Source organism: Phycodurus eques, chromosome 5 (genome assembly GCF_024500275.1).
Source record: "Phycodurus eques isolate BA_2022a chromosome 5, UOR_Pequ_1.1, whole genome shotgun sequence".
In the NCBI taxonomy this organism is placed as follows: Eukaryota; Metazoa; Chordata; class Actinopteri; order Syngnathiformes; family Syngnathidae; genus Phycodurus; species Phycodurus eques.
In genome coordinates this window covers 1,478,153-1,502,651 of record NC_084529.1, presented here as the reverse complement: position 1 = coordinate 1,502,651, position 24,499 = coordinate 1,478,153, and the positions used below count along the sequence as shown (strand labels likewise).

The following is a 24,499-nucleotide window of genomic DNA, read 5'->3' as shown; positions in this document are numbered from 1 at the left end:
GTGTCACACAGTTACCTTCCATTCCTCAATCTAGACAAGACATGGCATCACACTCGGTTGCCACCTGCTCTAACCAGACCAGATGTTACTGTATATCGCATTATGTATAGCTGCTTCCTCACATGCATGCTGAAATAGAAAGAGCAGGTGTGCAGGAATGACTGAAAAGAGCAGACCAGGCGAAAATGGGGAAATTGGTGAGAGAAGCAAACTGGATTAAAATTATCGCATTCTGTCAGAAATTAGGTGAGAAGTAATATTTCAATTGCAAACTAAAGAAAACGTGAGTGTAAAGAAACTGACACAATAAAGGGTAAGGACAACACTTTTTTTTAACACAGGGTGTAATGGAAGCTTACCCAAAAAGTAGCGCAGTGTTTAAAAAAATAATAATAAAGTGGTTTATGCAAATACAAATGGGGATGCAAACCGGACATGCAAACATCAAAGGCATGAAAAAGGTGTACAAATCTAAGATTAAAATAAAATTTGCGCTTAAATTGGATTGACGCAAACAGCGGCCAATGCGGAAGTCGAAGTCTCGCGCACGAAATAGTTGATAAATAAGCAATAATTGACAAATAAAAGTAGCGAGCGACATTTAGATTATTGTAACGGAGTGAAAGTACTGTTACTTCTTAACAGCAGAAGCAGCGGAAGTGTTTTTTCTGGTCTCGTCAACTCCTGTGATTTATCCAAACATAGCAGGTCCCGAACGCACAGGCGGAACATCAGGCCGATGCGCGCGCATATAGGTCCGCCACGGAGTAATATTCAGAAATTACACCTGTGTGTGGATTGTGGCTATGTGGAATGGATCTAGTTGACAGCGTTCAAGGGGTACGAAAGAGTCTATGACTTCTTTGACTGGTTGCCTGCAGCAGTCCATTCTCTGCTAGGATAAATGACTACGTGGGTCGACAGGTTTGGTATGGAAGTAGTCAATCCACCTGGTGGAAGCAGACCACACTGGTCCCAGGCCATTAGCTGCAACAGATGCACCTGGGGACAAAATGACATCGCAGTGGCTGCCATCTCCTGCTAATCACAAACATCATGAGCATTTCTAGCCTATCACCATTTTAACGTATTGTAAACGTTGACGAACTGCAATGGCCATCCCTCCAAGGAGGTGTTTAAACTACATTGCATTCAACTCAAAGCAGATACAAACTGCATACACTAAAATAGAATATAATTTATGTATCGTCACTATAGAAGTACAATATCCACCATAATTCTAGTTATTCTTTTAAAATGACAGTGTCAATATTGTATCCCTGTAAATGTACAGTCAAGAAAATACTGTAACGTTGTTTTTTACTTACTTAGACTGAAATGTATGGAGCAATTATTGTGAAATCATGCGCAGTAACAACAAACAAATGAAAATGTGTGTTCTTTGTAAGCATAAGAAAAAAAGCTCATTTTAACCAAACACGCTTTCCCCCCATGGCTTCCCTTGAGTCTGCATTCTGGGTGTGTGCAGTGTGTTTAGGCAAGGTCTTAGCTAGAGAAAACAGTGCACACTGAAGGTCTTTACAGAGCCTGGATTTTCTATGGGCCTGCAGAAAGGTCAACAAGGGCATGAAACAAGTTTTGCCAGTGAACCCGGTGACTGAACTTGAATACCAAGTAAAAAATATACAAGCAGCCCATTTTCTGATGTGGGATATTTCAAGCAAAATCACCTCATTCACAAGACATAAAAATTGTGATTAAAAAGGAAGGGTCCTGTAATGTTAAAATCCCTGAGGCTAAACGGACGCCTAGTGTCACATTCACCTGTTAACGACCACCTCTGAAGTAAAATACATGTACTGTACTGTACTTCAAATAGAATACTGAGTATTTGTGGTTTGTATGAAGCATATGTGCAGTTCAAATCTGAGGGGATGAGTCAAAGTCTGAGCCTGTTCAAAAAAAGTAAAAAAAAAAAAAAAATTATCATACCAACACATATTCACACCTCTGCTCCAGGCACTAAACCGTACACAAACATTAGTTAGAACCAACGCTTGACACTCTAGTTTTCCTTTCACCAAACCAAAGCACTACTCTCCACCTTTCAGGCCTCAACGTCAGTTTGTTTTTCCTGTGCACGCTTTCGTCCCTGGATTCATTTCTTTACTCTGCATTCCTGTAGGGGAATGGCTGCAAGCTGAGACGTGTCCCAGCTAACTTGATCACAGAGCCTGGCTAAACAAAAGAAGAGACGAGGAGTACAGAGTGCAAACGGCAATATGGCTCTATATGTAAGCGACATGGTTTATCTTCTTTGACAGGTACGTAAGATAATGCTCACTAAAAATGCATTCAAAATTAACTTAAAAATCAAAGAAAGCAATTACAATTAGTTTTAAATTTGAGAACTGGCATCAACTTCAATAGCACAGCACCACAACAGGCCCTGTCAGAACTGGTTTATGAACTCAGAGGGAGCTTCAGCAAAATGAGGAGACAGGAGATGAGAAATACCAGACTTGTGTCCTAAAGTCCATAACTCAGCATCTCCATGGCTACCGCGCAGATTAAACACTAACATATCACCAGGACCTGTACAGCGTGAAGAGAAGAATTATGTAGAGATGGATGAAAAATGAAATCTATATGGAAAAGGGAAGTGAGAAAGATGTAATGCTTTATAACTATAGTACATGAGTGAAGAGGACAAACAGTGACAGTAAATGAGTGTCATAACAGATTGCAGAGGGATGAGGAGAAGCTATAAAAATTGCTCAATGTGGGAGTTGTCTCAGCATGCCCTGGACACACACACACACACACACACACACACACACACACACACACACGCGCACACACTCTTCCATTCCACATTCCTTAACCGGGTAGAGTCTCGATGTATCCCCCAATTCCCATCCTGGGCAGTCCAACACTTATCTGTCAAGTTTAAAAACATAAACACACACGCTGTCATGTAACAAACACAGTTAGCGGTCAAGTGGAGGAGAGGTGGTGACCTCTGGAATACAAACTGGCATTCTCTTGCTTATCAGGTGTTTATAGGCCAGCCAGTATGTTGCTCTGCAGGTAAAAGAAGGGTGATAATAAAGTTTTCTCTCCTACCAATGGCACCATGCCTACAGCAGGGTCAAACCAGTAGGGTCATGAAATGACCACATGACAAAGACAGGGAAACAGCCTAAAAGCAAAGGGAGCTCACCGCTCTAATCAAAACAGAATTACAGTTTAAATTCAGTTAGAATGTCTCCCGTGTAGAGTTTGCATGTTTGGCCCATGGTGTGTGTGTGTGTGTGTGTGTGTGTGTGTGTGTGTTTCCAGGTACTCTCGCTTCCGGTGTGAATGGTTGTCTGTGCCCGGAAAGTTACTGGCGACCAGTCCAGCGTATACCCCACCTCACGGACAAAGTCAGCTGGGATAGGAACTTAATCAGGCCATAAATGGATGGATATTATTCTGCCTTAAATTGGAATGAAAAATGAGCATGTGACTTATGCATGATGCTGCACTTCTTGTAACGGAAAATGTTCCCCATGGCAAGCTTCCCAGAACTCAAATAATCCCTCAAAGAGGGGAAAGAACGTATATATTCATGGAAAGCCTCAATGACCTTGGTACTGACACTACCACACACAAACCTGAAATATGCTGACCTGTCTTCATTCCCCAGTTGCTGATAAAGTTCAGAACATTTCTGAAGCGAAGCAAAACATTACCTTGAGATTTCACTCCCAGCGGTTCGCAGCAAATGTAGCTTGGATAGCGCTGGTAATTAATGGTGAAGAACAACCTTGTTTTCTGAAAGACCCACAGTCACTGACAACTCAGGTGTGGGAGCAATGCTGTCACCTGCTGACCCAAAATGGGAGTGTACTCAGTTCTGTTGACAGGGGACAAACAAGCAAGCACAGCTTCTCTTTTTTTGTACAGGTGCATACGAAAAGCAGGACACATTAGCGTGTACAAGGGCCAAACTAAAGAAGGCATCGGAATGATTACAAATTCAAAATTACTTCATCACCTTAAACAAGACTGCATTATTAACTGATTTTTAAATTTGTTTTTCATTTTATTATTATTTTTTTAAAGAGTCTGTTGTAGCAAAGTAGTAATTGAAAAAAAGATGAAAAAACTGTTTGGTGAAACTATTTTTATCTCGCTATCTAACAAGTGTTTTTGGAAGGAAATTACTTTTGATTTAGCCAACAATTCATGGAAAGATTCTGCGTGGGACATGTCACATTTTGGAGGAGAATTCAGGGCGTCAATGAAAGTTACCAAGCGGAAAGGTGGTGGGGCTTCGGTCGAAAATGCTAGAGTTTGCATTGGAGCACAACAGTTGGCGTGTGTGACGAAAGATCATCATGGAATCAAGGATAGAGTCAGGAAGCAAAGAGGAGGTGGTGGAGAAAATGTTTGGGGTTGCGCCCATATTTGCACAGGAAGTGTACACTGCATGATGGTACTTTAAGGCATCTGGGCTTGGGGATGAACAGAGCTCTCTTCTCATGGCCCCTTCGAGGGACCCAATTGACAAAATCATAAAGCAGTGCCAGTCTGAATTAAGCGAGCACACAGGTATGCTGCTACAAAATTAGGCTCAGCGATTGGCTGGCGACCAGTTCGGGGTGCGCCCCGCCTCTCGCCTGAAGATAGCTCAGATGGGATCCGGCATGCCCCCGACCCCGAACTGCAGTTCAGACATGTTTGCGTAAAACTGTGTTTAGTGCTAAATGGCTGTGTAAGGGTCCCCTGATGCAGCTCATTACCTCCCAAGCGAGGGCATTTAGGCACGGAGCTCGGACAGAAGGGATTGTTAATGCTTATAATTTATTCCCAGGTGCAATTTGCACCGATACACAAACAGAGGATGTGACTCAAATGTACAGAATTTCCCTTTAACAATAGAAACCTGCCTTAGGAATGTTTAATGTGTTTAACAGCCACATTTTGCTTGAGTGGTAAATGAGCATGTGATGGAAGTCAAGAAGATTAGACTCACACACGCACGGACAATACAATGAGAAAGTAATGTGGAAAAATAGTTTGTATGACATGAATGGGTGTGGCGGTCAGAAGCTACAACAAAGCTGCCATCATGTCAGCAGACATGACAATGATTTAAAATGCACTAACAAGAGCCTTAGGTGCACAAGTCACAACACATTATTACTGTGCTTGTTGTGTTTCTAGGGACATTACATAACTAAAGTCTGCACTCTCTCAGGCCCCTCAGATTCACACAGTAACAACACAGGGGTGATTAAGGATGAAAGGAGAGGCTTGGAGGAGCCCCCTTTCCAAGGGAATAAACAGTCTGTCGTTCCCCACTAAGATAAACAGCAAAATTGAAATTATTTCACCCAACGCGCTTGCTTACCCAGACAAGATGGAACAAAGTCACGTTTCTTGCCTAAAGCCTATTAGCAATAAGTACAACCATTCAGATTTCTGATATACCCAAGACTACATTTTTAAAAAACTTTTATTAAACAACTAAATGAAAACTAGTACAATTGCTGAAACTGAGCCACGCAAATTGTTGCACTGCTGGTGTTTCTGATATGGTAAACTGGATAAAAATTGTAAATGTATTGACCCGTTTTATGTTTTTAGTAACACACTGTTAAGAGTGCAAGACATTTTCCGATAAACGTTTTCTGCTATACATTGGAAACCCGTGAATTAAATCATGCATGGCTGTAGAGCTGCAGCTATCGAATATTCTTTTGAATCAAATATTCTACTGAACATCCCATCGATTAACCGGAAAAAATGATTTTGCATTAATAAACACAATAAGTGAGGTGCAGGTATTATTTATCTCCACCAGGGGTCACTGTCCTCAAGTTCTACTGTGGTACCACTTAAAGTGTGTATGCATTTAAAAGTAAGACCTGGCCTGGTGAGGCACACAGGCATCCGTGAATGAAAGTGTAGAGTTGGCTGGCAGTTAACTGGCCGATGCGTTGAGTGACTCTGCGTGAGTTGTCGCCATCGCCAGCACATATATGAATGTGCAATTACTTGTTTGTTTCCTTATTATTTGTTCAATAAAGCGACTGAAAGTGCACCGGCGGCTATATCTATCCTTGACCACTTGCGGGGGTATTTCAATTAGGGTTGGGAACGATTAAACGATGCGATCAGACCGCTCGTAAAGGCGAGAAATACGCCTGTATCGGTAGCACACTAGACTATCGATCCAAAATCCGCCAGGAATTTTTAGATCCATCTGTGGTACGTCAGTGGACCGGATCTCACGAGACTAGTAATCGATTGCCTGAGGCTTTATATGGTCGAGAGAGGTCTCGCGCTGTGCTACACAGGTAACGTTATGTTTAAAACCAAACACAGCAGTGGTGGATACTAGCGACACTACTAGTTTAAGTACATTTCCCCATAGCGTCAATTTCAACATCAAATAGCTTTTCAATCGTTAAGCTTCTTTCGTGGTCACAGCGATAGCAAAGTAGCATTCCCCCACGAGTTGTAAACATTGAATGCAACTTCACGTTACATACCTTATCTCAAGTCCGCCGTCAACACCGGGGCCGGCGGCGAAAAGTGCGCCGCAGATTTTAAACATGCCGACAATATGGCAAAGGTAGGTAGGTACAGCTCTGCAATTTCCTTGAGCTGTAACTCAGCAAACTAATGCTTCTTCTCGAGTCATCGAGATCCACTTATACGTTCGAGTTGGTACTGTGCGACCCTAAAAAGAAACTTACGAGAGGACACACAGCCAGGTATATCCCGAAGCTGACACAACAATCAATCAATAAACGAACATCAATAAATTGCACTTTATCTTGTTAGGTGTCAAATCATTCCAAATTCTGGACATCGTCTTTCACGGACCCTTTCATTCATGGCTCGGCACCAATTTATTTCTACACAGAGTGATACATGAGACTGCAGTAATATGTCTGTGGAAAAATTATGACTGCAAAGCATTGAGGCAGAGATTTTACTTCAACCATTTTTTTGTAACCCAATTATTTGATTAATCGTTGCAACCCTACACGGTTGCAATATTTTTAGATGTTAACTATTAATCAAACAATGATTGCGTATCATGCTTCAAGTGTCTTTTGTCCAATTCCTGTGTCCCAGGTGTACAGGGGAATCCAAAATGACCCCAAACATCAGATTTAAAAATAGAACTCGCTCACTTCACGCTGCTGTTGCCGCAGCTGCTTGCTTTAATTGCAATTTTGTTGTTGTTAGATCGAGTGCTGCTTCCGTCCATGCAATGCGAATCACATGCAAAGTGCCTCTCGCTGGCCAGGTGGTGAATCGATTTAGATGACTTGCTGAATCATTATTGAATTGTGGGGAGAAATATTGCAATGCCTCGATGAATCGGTAATATTACCAACCCCTAACCAAGAGCTACATCATTTTAGTCTGAACACACTATCCTTTCCTATTTCAGATTCATATGGAAGCTTCATGACAAAGACTTCCAAGAACACTGATGGACTCTGTGAAGCTGTGATCTGCATATTGTACAAAGTTATCTTCGGGGCATCACTGGATTGGCCAAAGCAGCTGAAGGTGCACAGAGTGCGCCTCCAAACATCTGCTGCTCTGCTCAATCACAACAATTTGGTCAAAAATACCTGTTTTCAACTACTTTCATCTCAGCGATGCGAGTGTAGTTTACCCCCCACACACGAAAAAAAGTAAAGAAATGAATGGTCCGCATGGCCAAAGATGACTAGACGAGATACAACCTCCTCCTGACTGTAGGGGAAACTCTGTCTGGGTTTCACTGAGACTGGAAGGGATTAGTGGGCTAGGAAGTGGTCACACCTAAGAACATTTGGACAAAGAGGTGACAAGCAGGCATGTGACTAAAAGGTGCCAAATAGATTAGCAATCAAAAAACTAAACTGGTGGAAAAAATGAGCTATTAAGCACACACAGAAGTAAGCTCTGGTAGGCGTGCAGCGCTATGTGCGCAGAGTGCCTAAGGATGCGTGCGCTGAGACGTAAGAGAGAAGTTTAATCTCTTTTAGGAAGCTACTTTGAAAGAAGGCAATGAAAGTTTATTCAACCAGCTACTGCGGCTTGGCATTCACAAATTTACTAATGTGGGATTTTTATTTATATTATCCTCCAGTATTCACTGAAGAACTCACCTGTTTTTGTGTTCTGGCCAAATCAATAACAGTATTGCTTTGACACCATCTTGTGTCAAGGAAACAATTTGAAGTTAGTTGCAGAGCTTCATTTCGAGAAAAGTAGTCCTTTGACTGCCATCTTGTGGCATCTTGAGGCAACAACAAATCCTTCTGTCACGGGGCAATTACAAATTTGTGCTACTCGTGGCAGGACTTGGTCGCTATCACCAAGGAATAGTAAGGGTTGATAACATTTAAGTTGAGATAATATTTGTTTCCAGAATGTGTCAAAGCCAAATATAATTGTTTCCGGCAATGAGGACAAAAGCATATCAGGTAATAGTGTCAGTGCAGATCAGTCTCTTGAGTTTAATCAGGAGGGAAAACCATGTGTGCGTGTTTGGCGGAGGAGTTATAAGAACAAAACTGGCGGTGTGATGAGACAAAGCAACAACATTGCATGTTCCTGTGTTGTGACTGCCACAAAGGAAAGAAAGGGTTGGACTGGGGATGGGGGAAACAAGAACAAAGGAGTGTCAAATCTTGTATAAAAAAAAAAAAAAAACAATAATAATAAAAATAAAAATAAAATAAAAATAATAATAATAAAATAAAATCCTGGGTTAAAACGAGACTTTACACCAATATGATCGGCTTGATCAGTACCGGCCGATAATTACCATTTTATGCTGATCGTCTTTAATGTCATAATTCGCCGAGCCGATCAATCCGCAAAAGACATTTACGCTACGTCGCCATCGTGTGCAGTATATTTGAATCCAAAAGCTGGCTTCTTTTTACCCTTGTCGCGTGTCTTTTGACATAGTACTGGAAATAACTAACACCCAATAAAGTTATTTATATAAAAAAAAAAAAAAAAAAAAAAAACGTGTCGGCAGTGTGGACTATAAAAACAGGAATATAAAAATCATGGAAACTCATTTGGCACCAGACAAAAACGGTGGCCACTGTCTACCTATGGTACATTAAATGATTGAGGAAAAGAAGTGGATGGAGCAGATGTGTAAGTCCTAATGGGACAGAGAGATGCACACGAGAGAGACAACAGAAAGGTCAAATCAATATGATCTCCTTGAATCAGCATATGGCGCGATGAGAGCCCCTGCCCCACTGCAACGTCTATTAATTGCTGAGATTTGACAAACATTTTGAATCAATCTAGTGTTCTTTTACAAGGCGATCACCATCTCTTAATGTTCCGTTTTATGTGTGTATGTTCTCACCAAAGAACCCAGTTAAATAAATCTAATTGGCCGACAGTATTTATTCAAATATTTCAACATTATGGATGGGGTGTGGTGAATTCAGACGGAGTTTTTAACAGTGACAGCATAAGTTTGCCAAGATAATGTTGACTTACTCTAAGTCTACATGTGTAGACATGACATGTACTGTAGTGTATTTGATGGAAATTCTCAAAGCAGCATTAGCTAACAGCGTCCATATATTGCAGGATTGATAACGTTGGAGATATCACGAGTAAATACATTAAATGATCCAGTTGAGTAATATGGAGCTTAACACTGTTACTGAACTGTCTTGTCTCCAGATTTACCCAGTGGCTGTGTTTGAAATTCCTCACCATCATGTTATGTTATGCTGAAACGAAGAGGGAGAATAACGACGTTGGACAACAGGGTTGTTTGTGCCACGAAGAATATACAGTGAGTGTCCATGTCCATAGTATCTGTTCTGCTTGGTATTACATAAACTATTTTAATAACAACATCACATGAAACATGCTTGTGTCAGCATTGCACATTTGTTCCCCCTAACGCAGCATCATCACAACTACCGTAAAGCTCACTGTATACAGTATAATCACAAGGAAGTAATGTTTGTGTTGCTTACTGTATTGGCCTAAAAATGACAAAGATCTAACTGGGATGTTGAAAGGTGCATTTTTTTTCTTGTTGTCCTCTTCAGTTTATCAAGTAACAGTAACAAAACGGAATGAGGCTGGCATTGCTGCCAAAGGCACTGCAGCACGGAGGAAAATTACACTGCTGTGAAAGAAAATGTGTGGCAGACACACCTACTGAACACCACCTTCTCCAGTCTGTTCGGCTGCACAAGACCACCCTTTCCTTTCACTCTCCCCCTGGGGCAACCTCAATAAACACAAAGTGAGGCGCCTAAACACTTCCTGTCTCCCTTGAAATGGCCCTCTTGTTTTGAGAGAGGCTGTGGGCTGCGTGCTGCAGCAATTCTAACACCCACTTCACCTGACATTTTAGTGTTGCTTTCATGCCTAAAGGCCACATGCATGTCTGGTAAGCACAGGTAGAACCCTTTTTACAAGCACAAGCCATTCATACAGATAACACATCCTTTCCCTTTCATTGTACGCATGGTGGGTGAAAAACACAGTACATCGTGTGGAACTAAATTTAGAGTTGAGGTTAGTGCTAGGTCATCAGTTTCTGCTTCTCAGCAAGCCGGAGCTGCTGCTAAACGCAAGCAAATGCTACGAAAGTGTTATGCAACTGTCCTTGTGAGAGGTCAGCACTCTGCAGTGACAAGACAATAGTTGAAAGTAGAGGACAGTCGGTGAACACTGACAGACTCTTAATGCATGCCATTTCATGAATGCCATTCTATAAATGCCATTCCATTTGCATTAAGTGCATTGCATTACTGTACTGTTTAGCACAGCACCCCTTATAAATCCATTTGGGCCTGGGGTAGGTCACAGCGTGAAGAAGGCCGTTTTTTCACAGAGGGCGAATAAAAACACGCTTGAAATGAGCCCAACAAACATAGTTGACCATATTTTTTTCAACTGATTCAATAAAGTGGCACAGTGGATGACTGGTTAGCACATCTGCCTCAACTCAATCCGGCTTTGTGCGTGCGTGGAGTTTACATGTTCCTGCGTGGGTTTTCTCCGGGTACTACGGTTTCCTCCCATGTTCAAAAAACATGCATGGTAGGTTAATCGAAGACTCTAAATTGTGGGTGCGAATGTTTGTTTGTTTATATGTGCCCTGCGATAAGATGGCGACCAGTTCAGAGTGTACCCCGCCTCTCACTCAGAGTCAGCTGGGAAAGACTTCAGCACGCCTGCAAGTACCATTTGTTTGTGTGGAACATGATAAGCAGACAAGGAAATGGGCTGAACACAGAATAAACAATGTGAATTTTGTTCTGTAGTATTCAGGCCCATTTAATCTCTCACAAATGGCGATTAGGTCTTCACTGAAACCTATTGCACTCTGTGCATTACACACTTTACCAACACGTCTATTGAAACAAATTGAAAACAAATGAAAAACTCCCAAACTTGCTGATGTTACATTATGAAGCCTGTGCCTCACAGTATGTCACAAAACACCAAACATAATACAGTTTTGTATAGAAAGCTACAATTACGGAAAAATGTGGAGGAGACAATGATGACAAAGAACAAAATGGAGTAATGCTTAAAAAATTAGACTCTTAGTGTTCATCTTGAACTAGATGTCTGAATCTAAACTATTCTACTTGAAAAGGAATCCTGTGAGAGTGACAAGGGATTACAGGGATCAGATGATGAGCCTTTCAGGCAGGCGTGTAACTAACCCAAAAGGTCAAACTACACTGGCTACTTCTTTTAAGATTCACTTTACTAAATGCGGAACTTAATCAGCAAGGACCATAAACTGCCTTCTGCTTTTCCTCTTCTTGAGATATGACATTAAAGCCGATCAACTCATTAGCATAAAATGCTAATTATCAGCCGATACTGATAAAGACGATCAGATCGGTGTAAAGTCTAATCCAGACATCCCAAATCCCGATTGGAGGCTGAAAATTAAGATAAAGTGTGTTTTTTATTTTAACTGATGTCACACTATGACAGATGGTGGTTTGACGGAGTGCTGGCGTGCAGTTTGCAGTCCACAAAATGCCACTGTTGAACGCTCAAACACCAGATGCAGGTAGACAGAAGTCTGGACTGGGGGGAGGTCAATGAGGACCCGTTTTGGCAGGTGTGCATCAGTAATACTAACAAATTATGTCATAAGGTTACGGCGACACTATTTGACTGGCTAATGGAGGTGTAACAGGGAGAAAAACCTGAAAACAGACTCGACAGCCCATTTGGACTTAACGTGGCTATGAGACAGCACACAGCCCAGGTTCCTCCCTCACCATCACGAAGGAGCGAAAACACACATGGGGAACAAACCCTCCCTTTACTAGACTTTCGTGTGTGTTTCTTTCATTAGGGGCTACAGTATAAAGCATATGGACAAACACACAAGTATTCATACTTCCTTTAAGAGTTTCACTACGTAAAGTGTAAACAAAACTGCAAATCACTGTGACGCCTAATCTGATCTGAACTGTGTGCTACAATTTCACCATCGTCAAAAAACTCCTCAGAGAACTAGCACATTATATTTAGACTTAATTTTTTTTCTTTTTAGAGCAGTTAGGGCCTGTGACTGGCTCACCCCACAACCACAAGAGAGGGGAACCAGATGCCAACAAGCAGAGCCTAAATCATCTACCCAAACAAGCCAGCCAAGTGGTACCCTGTGAGAGTACCAGCATGCAGCTCTGTTTAAAAAAGAAAACAAATTAAGACTGCCACGAGGCCTGTCACGATAAAAAACTAATTAAGACGATATATTTTCCCCAAAACTATCACGATAAACCACGTTTTTTAAAATGGAAATCATGAAAAATAAGGCCCGCCCTTATTATTATTTTTTTTCATTGCTTTTAAATCAGTATTGTTATTATAATTTTCTCTCTTGTTTCTCTATTAAATTGTTTTTCCTTACTCTGTGATATGGATCCCCCTGGGTCCGAAATAAAGAGCTGCAAGACTAGCCTGGTTTACATGGAGCCTTCTATTTCGTTTATAATCGGTTTAAAGCCCAAACCGAATAAAAATGCGCCATATAAACACCTCGATCGGAATAATTGGCCAAATCCGAATGGAATCGTCAATCGAATAGAGCCGAGAAAAGCTCTGTCTGTGCGTGCTTCGTCTCGACGTAAATGAGCGGCTATCGACGGAGCTCGTATGCGACAGAGATCTTGTTTTTAACTACTTATTAGTTGTTTTTATTTTTAAACATAAAGCTATAAAACATTCCCAACTACTGTGCTGAATAGACGACGGACCTCCATCTTGATATATGACGTGACGTTCACAATAAAGTGCGCATGTCACACGGCTGTTCTGAATAAATGTCGTGCACATCATGTATAGACCCGATCGGAACATGTCACGTCACATGTAAACAGTTGACCAGAGATCTTCAATCGAAATGATTTTAATCAGAATTACAAAAAAGTCTCCATGTAAACCCAGCTACTGTGTGGTTGGTCCGCTGAAAACAAGTCCTTCACCTGTCAATCAAATATACGTTGAAGTTCGCTGTAGTCAACGACTGGCTGAATAACGTGCGCCACTGAGGTTATGGTTAATAAACAGTTGACGTTCCCGTGTTTGGGTTAATTGGGGAATAACACACACACAACAACTCAGTGTGAAGCTCTGATAAACAATATCGGCGCGGTGGAGCAAGCTGTTTAGCTTAACTCGCTAGCTTATTAGCTCGCAGTCTTGCTTGTTAGCTAGAACAAACAGTTAGCTTTTCCTTGACTGTCTCTGTTGTGTGTGTCGCTAATATGGATCAAGGCTGTGCAGTATTGGACGGAACCAACACCAGCAAGAGTGTACCGGCCCACTGACATTCCGTGAGCCCACTAGCGGCTAATGACACAGCTGTCCAACTCTGTCGGCTCACTGTGTGATCTGCACACCGGCTCACCACAATAATGACAATTTATGGAGTCCAGAAAAACTATCGTGTCCATTTTATTTATTATTTATTGAATGATAAGTTGATATAGTTATACATGGCAGTGGCAAGGATCTTTTTCAAAGGAGCTTTCAAGGTACAGTCAAAAGGGTGGGAGGAGAAAAAAACAAAAAACAGAGCAAAGTCTGATAAGTTCAATGCTGCGCAAACAACAAATAGGAAACACATCCATGCCCCCTCGTGAGGGAATACTGTGTCCAAACAAACACTGGTTCGCAGCCAAGAGGCTCACAGGAAGGCAAAGTCTGGCAAGCCTGGCAAGGCCAGCAAGTCATTAGAAAACTAGTCTTTGCTGACTAAAAAAAAAAAAAATAACAGCCAGTGATGTTTTAATATTCTGTGGTTAGCTAAAGCAGGCAAACTGTGTGCACTGCTGGCCTCACACACCTCCCTCCCTCATGTACATGTCATGATAGCCTAGATCGGGCTCCATCAGAATGTCTGCCTGCTACAGCAGCACTGACCTCCAATGTCTCCTCCGAACCGCAGCGCAATAACAGTGAATGAAAGGAGGGGAAGGTAATCAGATATATAAATAAAATCTTATTATTCAAAGATTGAGTGAAAAGTGAACTCTAATCCAAGAAATGTAAGACAGGAGAAAAAGTCACTTGGTTAACTACCTATAGAAGCAGCAGTTGCAGCACACCAAAACACCCATCCAGGCGACGGTGAAGCAGAACCGGGCCGGACCCTTCGTCGTTCTCACCTTCCCGTCTGCACTCGTGGCTACAGGTGAAGCAGGGTGACGACTTCCAGCCTAGCGCCTTGAGTAATCATATGGCTGCACAAACGACCTTTGACTTTCGCACAGGACAGACGAATGCAGGACCAACCAATTCAAGTGTCCGCAAAAAGGAGCAGGAAGAGATAACACTTCGGCACACTCCATTCATAAAATCTTACAATTTTCATCGAGCAGGTGACTCATTCTCACTGACTTCCACCGTCTGCAACTGCCTGCCTCGCTCTCGCTCTCTCTCCCCCCTCGCTATCCTCAGTGAACAACTCTCTCACTCTCTCTCCCCCTCGCTCACTTGCTGGCTCCCACCGAAAAAGCGGGAAGATTAGCTTGGCAAACATAGTCCTGCCAACTAAGTGCAGACGAACGGCGGTGCAGCACAGAGTGGACTGCAGGGGAAGGGTAAATGGAGGGAAAGAAAAAGGAGGGAGTTACACAGAGAGAGAGAGAGAGAGAGAGAGAGAGAGAGAGAGAGACAGAGAGAGACAGAGGGGAACATGGGAGTAAACTAACCTCAGGAGGGAGCAATTTCAGTTTAGACATGTACATATACCCATATAAGCCTCCATACTTCGGCTAAGCATATGCATCACTAGCTAAAATATTTTAAAACTGCCTGCCTTCTTCTTGTGTGCATGCATGAAATGACGTGTAACCAGGTCTTAACAGTAAAGCCCAGTTAAACAAATGTTCATGTAACTACACAACCAGGGTGACTTTTCATTCTTACGAATGATGCAGTGGAACAGAAAGGGAGGGGCTAGTGCTGTGACGAGCCCCCAGGAAGCGAGCCAATCACTGCAGAGTACTCTACAGATCAAATAAGGTGAAGGACACCATGTCTGCAAATCCTTTTCTCTTTTATTTACTTGCTGGAACAAAACACACATATGAATGCAGTGGTGTTGGAGTAATCAAAAGGCTGATTCTGACTCCAACAGAGAGTGACGAAGGTGGCTCTTCATTATCTCTTGCTAGTTTTTGTTTGGCAATCAAAGAAAAACCGCAGCAGCCCAGCAAAGCAATAGGACATCCAGTGACGTCATCGCTCCGCCTCCTTCTCGGAGGCCCTTTCGCCAGATGCTGCGGCTAAAGTGAAAGATGTGTAGGCATATGTGCAAACGAGCATGCATAATAGATTAGAGACAAACAGAGAGATTAAATAATTTTAGGAAAATTCCAAATGTAAGGGTAAATAGATTCATCACAGATTAAATTAAGGAAAATTTTAGGGTAATTTGCGATGGCATTGTTCTCGATTTTGTTTGTGTGATGAGGTATGAGCACGTGTGTTGACAGGGAATTTATACAGTTTGTGGATCTAAAAGGCAGGATGTAGGTTTTGTGTGCGTGTTATGACCAGCGGAAGGCCATGTGGCCACTAACGAGGCAAAAGAGGAAAAGGAGTGCCTGAGTGCTAGGAGTGAAACTGCCATTAAAAAAACTGTCACTTTCAAACAATATGTATATATATATATATATATATATATATATATATAACTTCTTTAGGCTTTGTGTGTGTGTGTGTATGTGTGTGTGTGTGTGTGTACTTCCCTTGACTTTATCACCAGTTCATATAATTCAGTCAAACAATAAAAGCATGGCATCTGCACTGAAATTATTCATTAGAGGCAAAAAGACAAATGTGGTTTCCTTTTCAAAGAGTTTCTAATTTAGAGCAAAAGACAAGAAAGGAACGGGACGAAACCACACCACCCAATATGTGACCCTGTACAGAAACAATAGGATATACATGGAGGCAATGACTGTCATGACAGAGAAAAGTGGGATGAGGTAGAGGGGGAAGAGACCTGTCACACCAAGCGCACAAACAAAGTTGCTCGGTGATGGGTTCACCAGAAGGAGCATTTCCCTGATGGAAAAAGAGGGGGGGGGGGGGGAAGAGATGAAGATGGAAGCAAATCTGCGAAAAGGAGATTAACAAAAGAGGCAGAGCCCACCCGCTCCAAAACAAGAACAACAGGTTTCCTCAAGACTGAAGAACAAATGCACACCCAGCAGGGGAAAATGGTGTATTAGAAACATTCTAATCAGGCATGGGCACTGGTAAACAGTCTGTCGAAACAGTCTAAATAAAATGTCTACATGTAGCCTTTTAAAAGACATTAACAGTAACCAGAATAAGACGCTATATGGCATTGTATCCATATGTATGAGATTATGAAGCAGTTCCATAGAAAAGTGATCGATGGCAGGAAGATGCAACAAACAGCTCCCTCCCTCCCACATCTTCCTCCCCATACGCGTAACACATTCAATTGTTTGGCGCACAGCAGCATCTTACCTATTTAAAGTGTAAGAGCCGTTCCTTTTAAACCTCATCCTGGACAACAGGAAACGGATAAAGAAATCCAGAATGGTACGATGTCGGAGCGTTTAGGCGGCGCCTCGAAACTGCAAAAAAAATAAAAAATAAAAAAACTCCAGCCGTTGCTGTCGTGGATGGCTGCCGGCCGCACAGACACGGAACAAGACGGACTTGCTCGCTGCTCAACACCTTTCCGATTATCTTCCCCTCTCTCTGCACATTGCTCCTTCACACCCCTCCTCCGTGTAGTTTCCGCAGGGCAGGCTCACAGTATGAATTCCGAGCACAAAGAGCCCACGATTTGCTGCAGTGGAGTTCAGATCAAGACAAATGGGCCGGGGTTAAAAGCATAAGTGTGCTTGGAGGCAGAGGCGGCTTTGTCTCTCAAGAGTCACACGATCATCTCAGGCCGCCATGAAAAACATCAACTCCACAAACGATGAGCAAACTATACCAAAAGCATGACGTCAGCACTATGTCTTTGTGGGGGTGGTGGGGGTCACTTTCGATGAGATGGCTTCCCCATTCATTGGAAGAAGCTCTCATTTTACCACTGCCCCAGAGCCACGTATATATTTACAGATTTCCAGCAACGAGTTCCAAACATAGCACTTGTCCAAGCCTGAAGAGTGAGAAAGATCTGATGCCAAGAATAGGACTCAGGAACCGCTAATGCCAGTGAGGTACTGTACTGTGTGTGTAGACGTGCATGTGTGTACGTATATTTTTACATTTTAGATAATCAATGAGATAAAAAGTTACCTTAAGGATGTTGTTGCCAATCTCAAAATAGCAAAGACAGAAATCAACAAGGAGCTATGAGTCTATCTTTCCATTTTCTACAGTAAACTGCTTATGCTGTTCGGGGTCACATGGAGTTGGAGCCGAGCTCACAGCTAACATCAAAACAAAGGCAAAGTACACCCTGGACTGGTTGCTTGTCAATCCAAGGGGGCTAAGAGCTGTATGTTGGCTAATACTAGTCCGAAGCGTATCGATCAAGCCACACGGTTAATAGATGAGAGCAGCACAGGTATAACTGACACTGTAATTATTATTATTTTTTTTCATATGAGATTATGAAAGTACAAACAATCTGCTCCGAAGTTAAGGTGTGTCCATCATAAAACCTTTGAGTAAAATGTTAACATTCTTAAGTCATACAAGTAAAAATAAGTAAAAAGACTTTTAGATACATTTCATTAGTCAACATTAAAGGTAGCATTTGCTAAAGGTAGCATTTTGCCCCCCCCCCCTATTTTATGCATTTAATTTAATTTCACCATGTCGGGGAGGGGCCAACTCGGTGGTGTACTCCGCCTCTTGCCCAGAGTCAGTCAAGTATGGCTGTGGGGGGAAAAAAACAAAAAATATATCGGCTACCACGTCTAATCGACCCCAAAAAAATTGGTCGATGCAAAAATTTCTGCCTCAAGGCAATTTAAAATATTAATGAAAGCATATTTGCGCCGCCCTGAACCAATCTGTGTCGCCCGGAACCATTTGGCCACTTTCCATGTTTACTGCAGACTTTCAACACAATGTTCTACCAGTGAAAAACATTGCCAAAAATGAAAAAGGAGCATTTGTGAGTCATTTTAAGAAACTATTAGATCTGAAATATACATATAACATGACATATGAGTGAGCTTAATGGCAGTTATTATTTTTTTTAACCTAAAACTGTAATCGTTAGCATGCTAATTGCTAATCGTGAATGCTAACTGTTTAGCAAAGGCTATTTTCTCAAATTCTGTTTATACCATACACTCAGTACCAACAAATGCAGTTTAAGGATATAAGTCCAGCCCTCATAAAAGACAACAAAATGGATCTTAGTAGTAAAAATAAATACATAAAAATAAGTAAAACATTTTTTTTTAAAAACCTACTCTACGAAATATCTATAGGATAATAAATTCTAATATGATTAGATAGTGACAGCCCTAAAGTAAAGTTATACAAAATTACTCAGTTACAACCTATATTGGAGGCAACTGTACTATTTTTTCTTTCCACTGAGCATAACACAATAGTGCATTTATAACTATAAAGACTAAAAGAACAACAATTTAACAGTGTTTTCCAACCTTTACCTGGCCAAGGCGCCCATTTTACATTCTAAAAATCTCATGACACCCCAAACAAAAATGTCTCAAAAGCATAAACGCTGAAATCATGATATATTGTCTCAATGACTGGTTTATACTGCAGTTCATACACAAATGTTAAAATAAAACGTGTTTCAATTGGCATTAAGTTTTGGCGGGTGATTGTAGTGCTGGGAATAAAAGTCAACTCACTCGGGTAAGTCGACCACAAAAATTGGTCCACCTGAATTTTTTTTGCATCGAAACTCCGCCGGAATCATGTTTGCACCGGAACCATGTTTGCGTGTGCTATGGTCCATGTTTTCCACACGGCCATTACTTGCAGATGCACGCAACATTAGGAGCTTACCCACATAGCCACCACACGCAACATGACCACCACGTAGGTATGATGGTTATAGCTGCCGGCTGCTACCTCGCGCTGGCGTAGCTAAGGTGCGTTTGAAAATATCCTCCGAGCGCTGTCTTCTATACTCCGCAACATTCGCAAACTCAGTGCGCTGTGGGGATGTGCACTCTCAGCGTCGAGTTAGGGCATCAGATTGAATTTCTGAACACACCTCTAGTTTTCATACAGTCCCCTCCAACAGTATTGAAACGGCAATGTCAATTCCTTTGTTTTTGTTGTATACTGAAGATATTTTGGTTTACGATCAAAAGATGAATGAGAGACAAAAGTTCAAAATTCCAGCTTTTATTTCATGGTATTTACATCTCGATGTGTTAAACAACACAGGACAGAGCACCTTTTGTTTGAAGCCACCCACTTTTTGAGTGAGCAAAAGTATTATTAAAACATTATTAAATTATCTTACAGTGAATAACATTTATTATTTGGTGGCATAACCCTTACTTGCAATATCTGCATCAAGCCTGCGACCCATTGACTTCACCAGACTGTTTCATTCTTCATTTGAAATTCTCTTCTCGGCCTTTACTGCAGCCTCTTTCAGTTCTTGTTTGTTTCTGGTACTCTTAAAGACGAAGTTACAGGTCTGTGAACGCCGGAACTCTTGCTTGTTCGTAGGTGACCAAATACTTATTTTCCACCATAATTCACTAATAAATTCTTTAAAATGTGATTTTCTGGATTTTTTTTTTGCCCTCGCTTTGTGTCTCATAGGTGAGGTATACCTATGACAAAAATTACAGGCCTCTCTCATCTTTTTAAGTGGGAGAACCTGCACAGTTGGTGGCTGACTAAATACTTCCTTGCCCCACTGTATCTATGGCTGGGAACTTGGGACCACTGCTGGAATACAGTGCTGTAGGCAAAGGGCGTCCAATGTTTGGGATCACGTGAAACAAAAAAAGGAAAATCAGGCTTTGCGGCGTATATAACGTATCTGTCTGTCTATCAATCTATTTATTTATTAACCTATTAGCCAATGTAATATACCCAACAATCACAAGTTATAACTTCGAATGCACCGTAACCCTACCATCAGTAGTTGGAACGTACTGCCTCGAGATGCAATAAATGACACTGTGTGTTTCAATGCTTGTTGTGATTGAAGCTGATTTTTTTGGGGGGGAGGACGGGTGGGGGGGGGGGGGGGGGGGGATTTATTTATTTATTTATTTTAAACGTCCATGCAGAAATTGAGTGGGAATGTGGAAAAATACTTAAGGAAACAAAAGCATTATGACCAAGCTTCTCCTGTGCTCGTATCCTTTACCTACAATAATATAGAGTAGCATACACAAATATAAACGAGTAATAAGACAGTACTTCCATTAATTTGCATTCTGCACAACACATTTATACCATACACTCAGTAACAACGTATGCAGTTAAAGGATAGAAGTCCCTCCCTCATAAATAAGAAGAAAAATAATTTAATAATTAAAACATTGAAAAACCTTTATTGGCGGCACGGTAGACGACTGCCTCACAGTTCTGAGGACCGGGGTTCAAATTCCTTACTTGAAATAGTCGAGAGGATACTCTATTCTAAAACTATTCGATAGAGACAGCCCCAGGTGATTTGCATTCTAGACAAATAAGCTTTATCACGTATGATAACCTGTCATCCATTTATGATGAGTGTTGATGAGGTGAATTTGTAAAAAACATTTTTAACAATTCATTACTTTCTAGCCATGATTTCAAATGTGAATTCTGCAATGGCTATATAATAGTTGCATTAGTGACTAGTCTCAGGGTGGATCTGCCACAACAAATATGACAGGCCGGAGGTTTAGCCACTTAAGGCTGCATCTATTGTATACGTCTACGCTAACATAGATTTTTTTGATGGCATAGTTTACAATTTCAGTTTCCGTATTGTCTATCATTTGAACGTATTATCAATTCAATGTATAACTGGTGGCATGGTGGCCGACTGGTTAGAGCGTCAGCCTCACAGTTCTGAGGACCCGGGTTCAATCCCCGGCCCCGCCTGTGTGGAGTTTGCATGTTTTCCCCGTGCCTGCGTGAGTTTTCTCCGGGCACTTCGGTTTCCTCCCACATCCCAAAAACACGCATAAATTGGAGACTCTAAATTGCCCGTAGGTGTGAATGGTTGTTTGTTTGTATTTGGCTGGCAACCAGTTCAGGGTGTACCGCGCCTCCTGCCCGATGACAGCTGGGATAGGCTCCGGCACACCCGCGACCCTAGTGAGGAGAAGCGGCTCAGAAAATGGATGGATGGATGTATAACTGACAGAATGATTAGTTCATGTTTGACCAGCTATGGATGAGCTAAATTGTGAAGTTAGCGTTTGCTTTCTTGCCCCGCTAGTTTTATAGTTGCAGAAGTTAGATGTCGTTTTAATCAAAAACATTATCCTTGAATCCAAATGTAAATCATCTTGGAATCTCCCTTCATGGTAACGTAGCATCTACAGTCCCCTCAAACAAAAGGTGCTCTGTCCTGTGTTGCTTAACACATCTAGATCTAAACACCATGAAATAAAAGCTGGAATTCTGAACTTCTGTCTCGACTTAATCTTTTGATCTGAAACGCAAATGTCTTCAGTATACAACAGAAACAAAGGAATTGACCTTGCCCTTCCAATATTTCTGGAGGGGACTGTATCCCGGGGCCCGAGGTTTCTGCGTTTGCAGCATACACGACACAAAAATATACAACTTCTTTCAACAACAAAAGTCCCACTTTCTTGAAAACTGCTCAAATGTTGTCATTTGTAATATCAATTGGGAATTGATTTACATCTCAATCTATCTTACACTTTGCATATTAGGTTAACAGTTACTAGTTTTAATACAATTACAATGTATTCAATGTTTATTTTGTTCCCCAATTTGGTGGCACTCCCTGAAGCCGAGGCGCGCTTAGCATTCGCTGATATCACGTAATGGGCGAGCCGGCCCTTTTCTATCAATATTTTTGTCAAGACTCAAGAGACAAGGGACCCAAGGGCCCCCAACAGTTCTCAGGAGGCAGGCTGGCATCAGTTTCAGTTTCTGTATTGTGTTTCTATCATTCAAAAGTTGGCTGATTAAAACAACGCCAAATGTTTGATTGTTTAAGTTTAACTGCTAACTGTGGGGGTTCAGTATCTTGCATCAAGGACACTTTGATAGGGCTGCATGGGAACTTGGGCTCAGGAGCTTGAGTGTCTGTCTGGTACAATTGAAGCAGGGAGAACAAAAATGAAGATTTCAGTCAACGATAGGTTTAAAAGCAGTCAGTATGACATCATGCAAATCCGGTGCAGAATGTGTCTGGGTTTCTCCTCCACTTTTGAAAAGCACTCTGCTGATTTCAATGTGTCCAAGTTTGTTTCTGACTATGGGAGAACCCTGGCAGCAGAACTGCTGATGAGTCGCACCGCTGCTCCTCTTGTCAGTCACTACAGGGAGGAGACAAGGAGGAAGCTGAGTAATTGAGGATAAGAGGACTCTGGAGCGTACAGGACACACTGGTATGCGGTTTGGATTCTACATAGAGAGGATGGAAATTGCAGACCAAAAAGGCTTCTTTTTTGAATTAATGCCACTCTATACACCCCCTTCTTCCTATTCAGCTTTATTCCACCCCTCTTTCCAGCATGTATTCATCCTCCTTTATTTTATTACTCATTTTGGAGCCCTTCCATCAAGCTAATTTGAGCTTTCTTCCTTATTTTGCAAGCCTTTCTATCCGGTGCCCCCCATTGCATGCCTCTCTCACAACTTGAACGCCCTTTCCTCCCCTCAGGTCCCTCCAAGCGCAATGTTTTCCAACTCTGTTCTTTCAGTACATGTTGTGCAAGAGTAGTGTGCAGTTGGGAGTGTTGGCATTGCATACTATAATGGAATTAAAGTTCTGAGAAGTTTTTTTTCTTCTTACCATGCAGCACTTTGTCTGAAGGTGTTTTATTGAAGCTAAGGAAAACAAAGTATTTTCTCCGTTTATCCCACACAAAAACAAAAATCATGACAGACTCCTGTGCCCTGGCCGCTCAAATCCCACACAGGGTTTCCAGGAATACTTTTCACAAGCACAAACATTGAACTGTGGTCAAAGAAACTTGAGTGCATCATGCAATCGTTACCAGCTTTAGAAGTAAACCATATTTCTGCGTGCACAAGTTCGCCAGTGCTTTTATTGACAGGAAACATTCAACACCCCTTGCTCTATTGCCAAAAAATATATAAACTTATGAAACCACATACATATGTTGCCTGCACAATTTAATGTAGACAAGGGGGCACCGTCAAGTCACCAAGAATCCACTGTACCGAGCAAAGTGTGGCATGTGCACACACTGTTACACAGTTAGAGGCACAGTGTATGTGACACTTAGTGGAGCAGGATGAAAGGGTCTACTGTATATGTATGGCCAGGCTGGACGACGCCACGAGTGGGTCAGTATGACGATGAGCATCCTTCATTTATAGCTTAAACCACGGGAACCCAGCCTCAAAAAAGCATCTTTCCTTCGACAACTCTGTATTTTGTTGCCCAAACTGTAAAACGTTGAAAGTTGCACAAGACATACATTTATACATCATTTTTAATTTGCATTTGCCTGAACACAGTCCAAAGATGCTCAAACTTCGTAAATTGTCAGCAACGTTGCAAAATGTCAGGGAATGCGAGTATTTTATTGGCCTGTCATGTAATTCCAAAAACTAATAAAACCCCAGAGGAATTGTTATAAATTCCCCCAAACATTTAACTCACAAAGGCTGGTTTAATGCACGTAGTAATGCTTTGGGAGGACCTTATGACAACTGAAATGGCCCTTGATAGTATACCCATTCATGCAACAAGTTGCGATGGAGGCTAGTTAAGAATAGAAAATCTGAAATCTCAATACTTGTAAAGTGCTGTAATAACTCCAAATGAGTTCATGAGTGAACAGAAATTAAGGCTTGCATTATTTTTAAAACCCATAGTATAGATAGACTC

At 41.7% G+C, this 24,499-nt stretch overlaps 1 protein-coding gene across 2 annotated transcripts in view; it reads right to left on the bottom strand.

Annotated features, from left to right (window-relative positions):
• mob2a (MOB kinase activator 2a) overlaps nucleotides 1–24,499 on the bottom strand; it is a 63,497-nt gene that overhangs the window by 21,173 nt on the left and 17,825 nt on the right. Inside the window, exon 1 of one of the 2 annotated variants that reach the window (XM_061676717.1) lies at nucleotides 17,002–17,079. The exons of the other annotated variant lie outside the window; for it this stretch is intronic. Within the exon in view, the coding sequence (XP_061532701.1) occupies nucleotides 17,002–17,039 (38 nt within the window). The 5' untranslated portion in view covers nucleotides 17,040–17,079. Of the gene's footprint in view, nucleotides 1–17,001; nucleotides 17,080–24,499 lie in introns of those variants that run through there. 2 annotated transcript variants of the gene reach the window in all.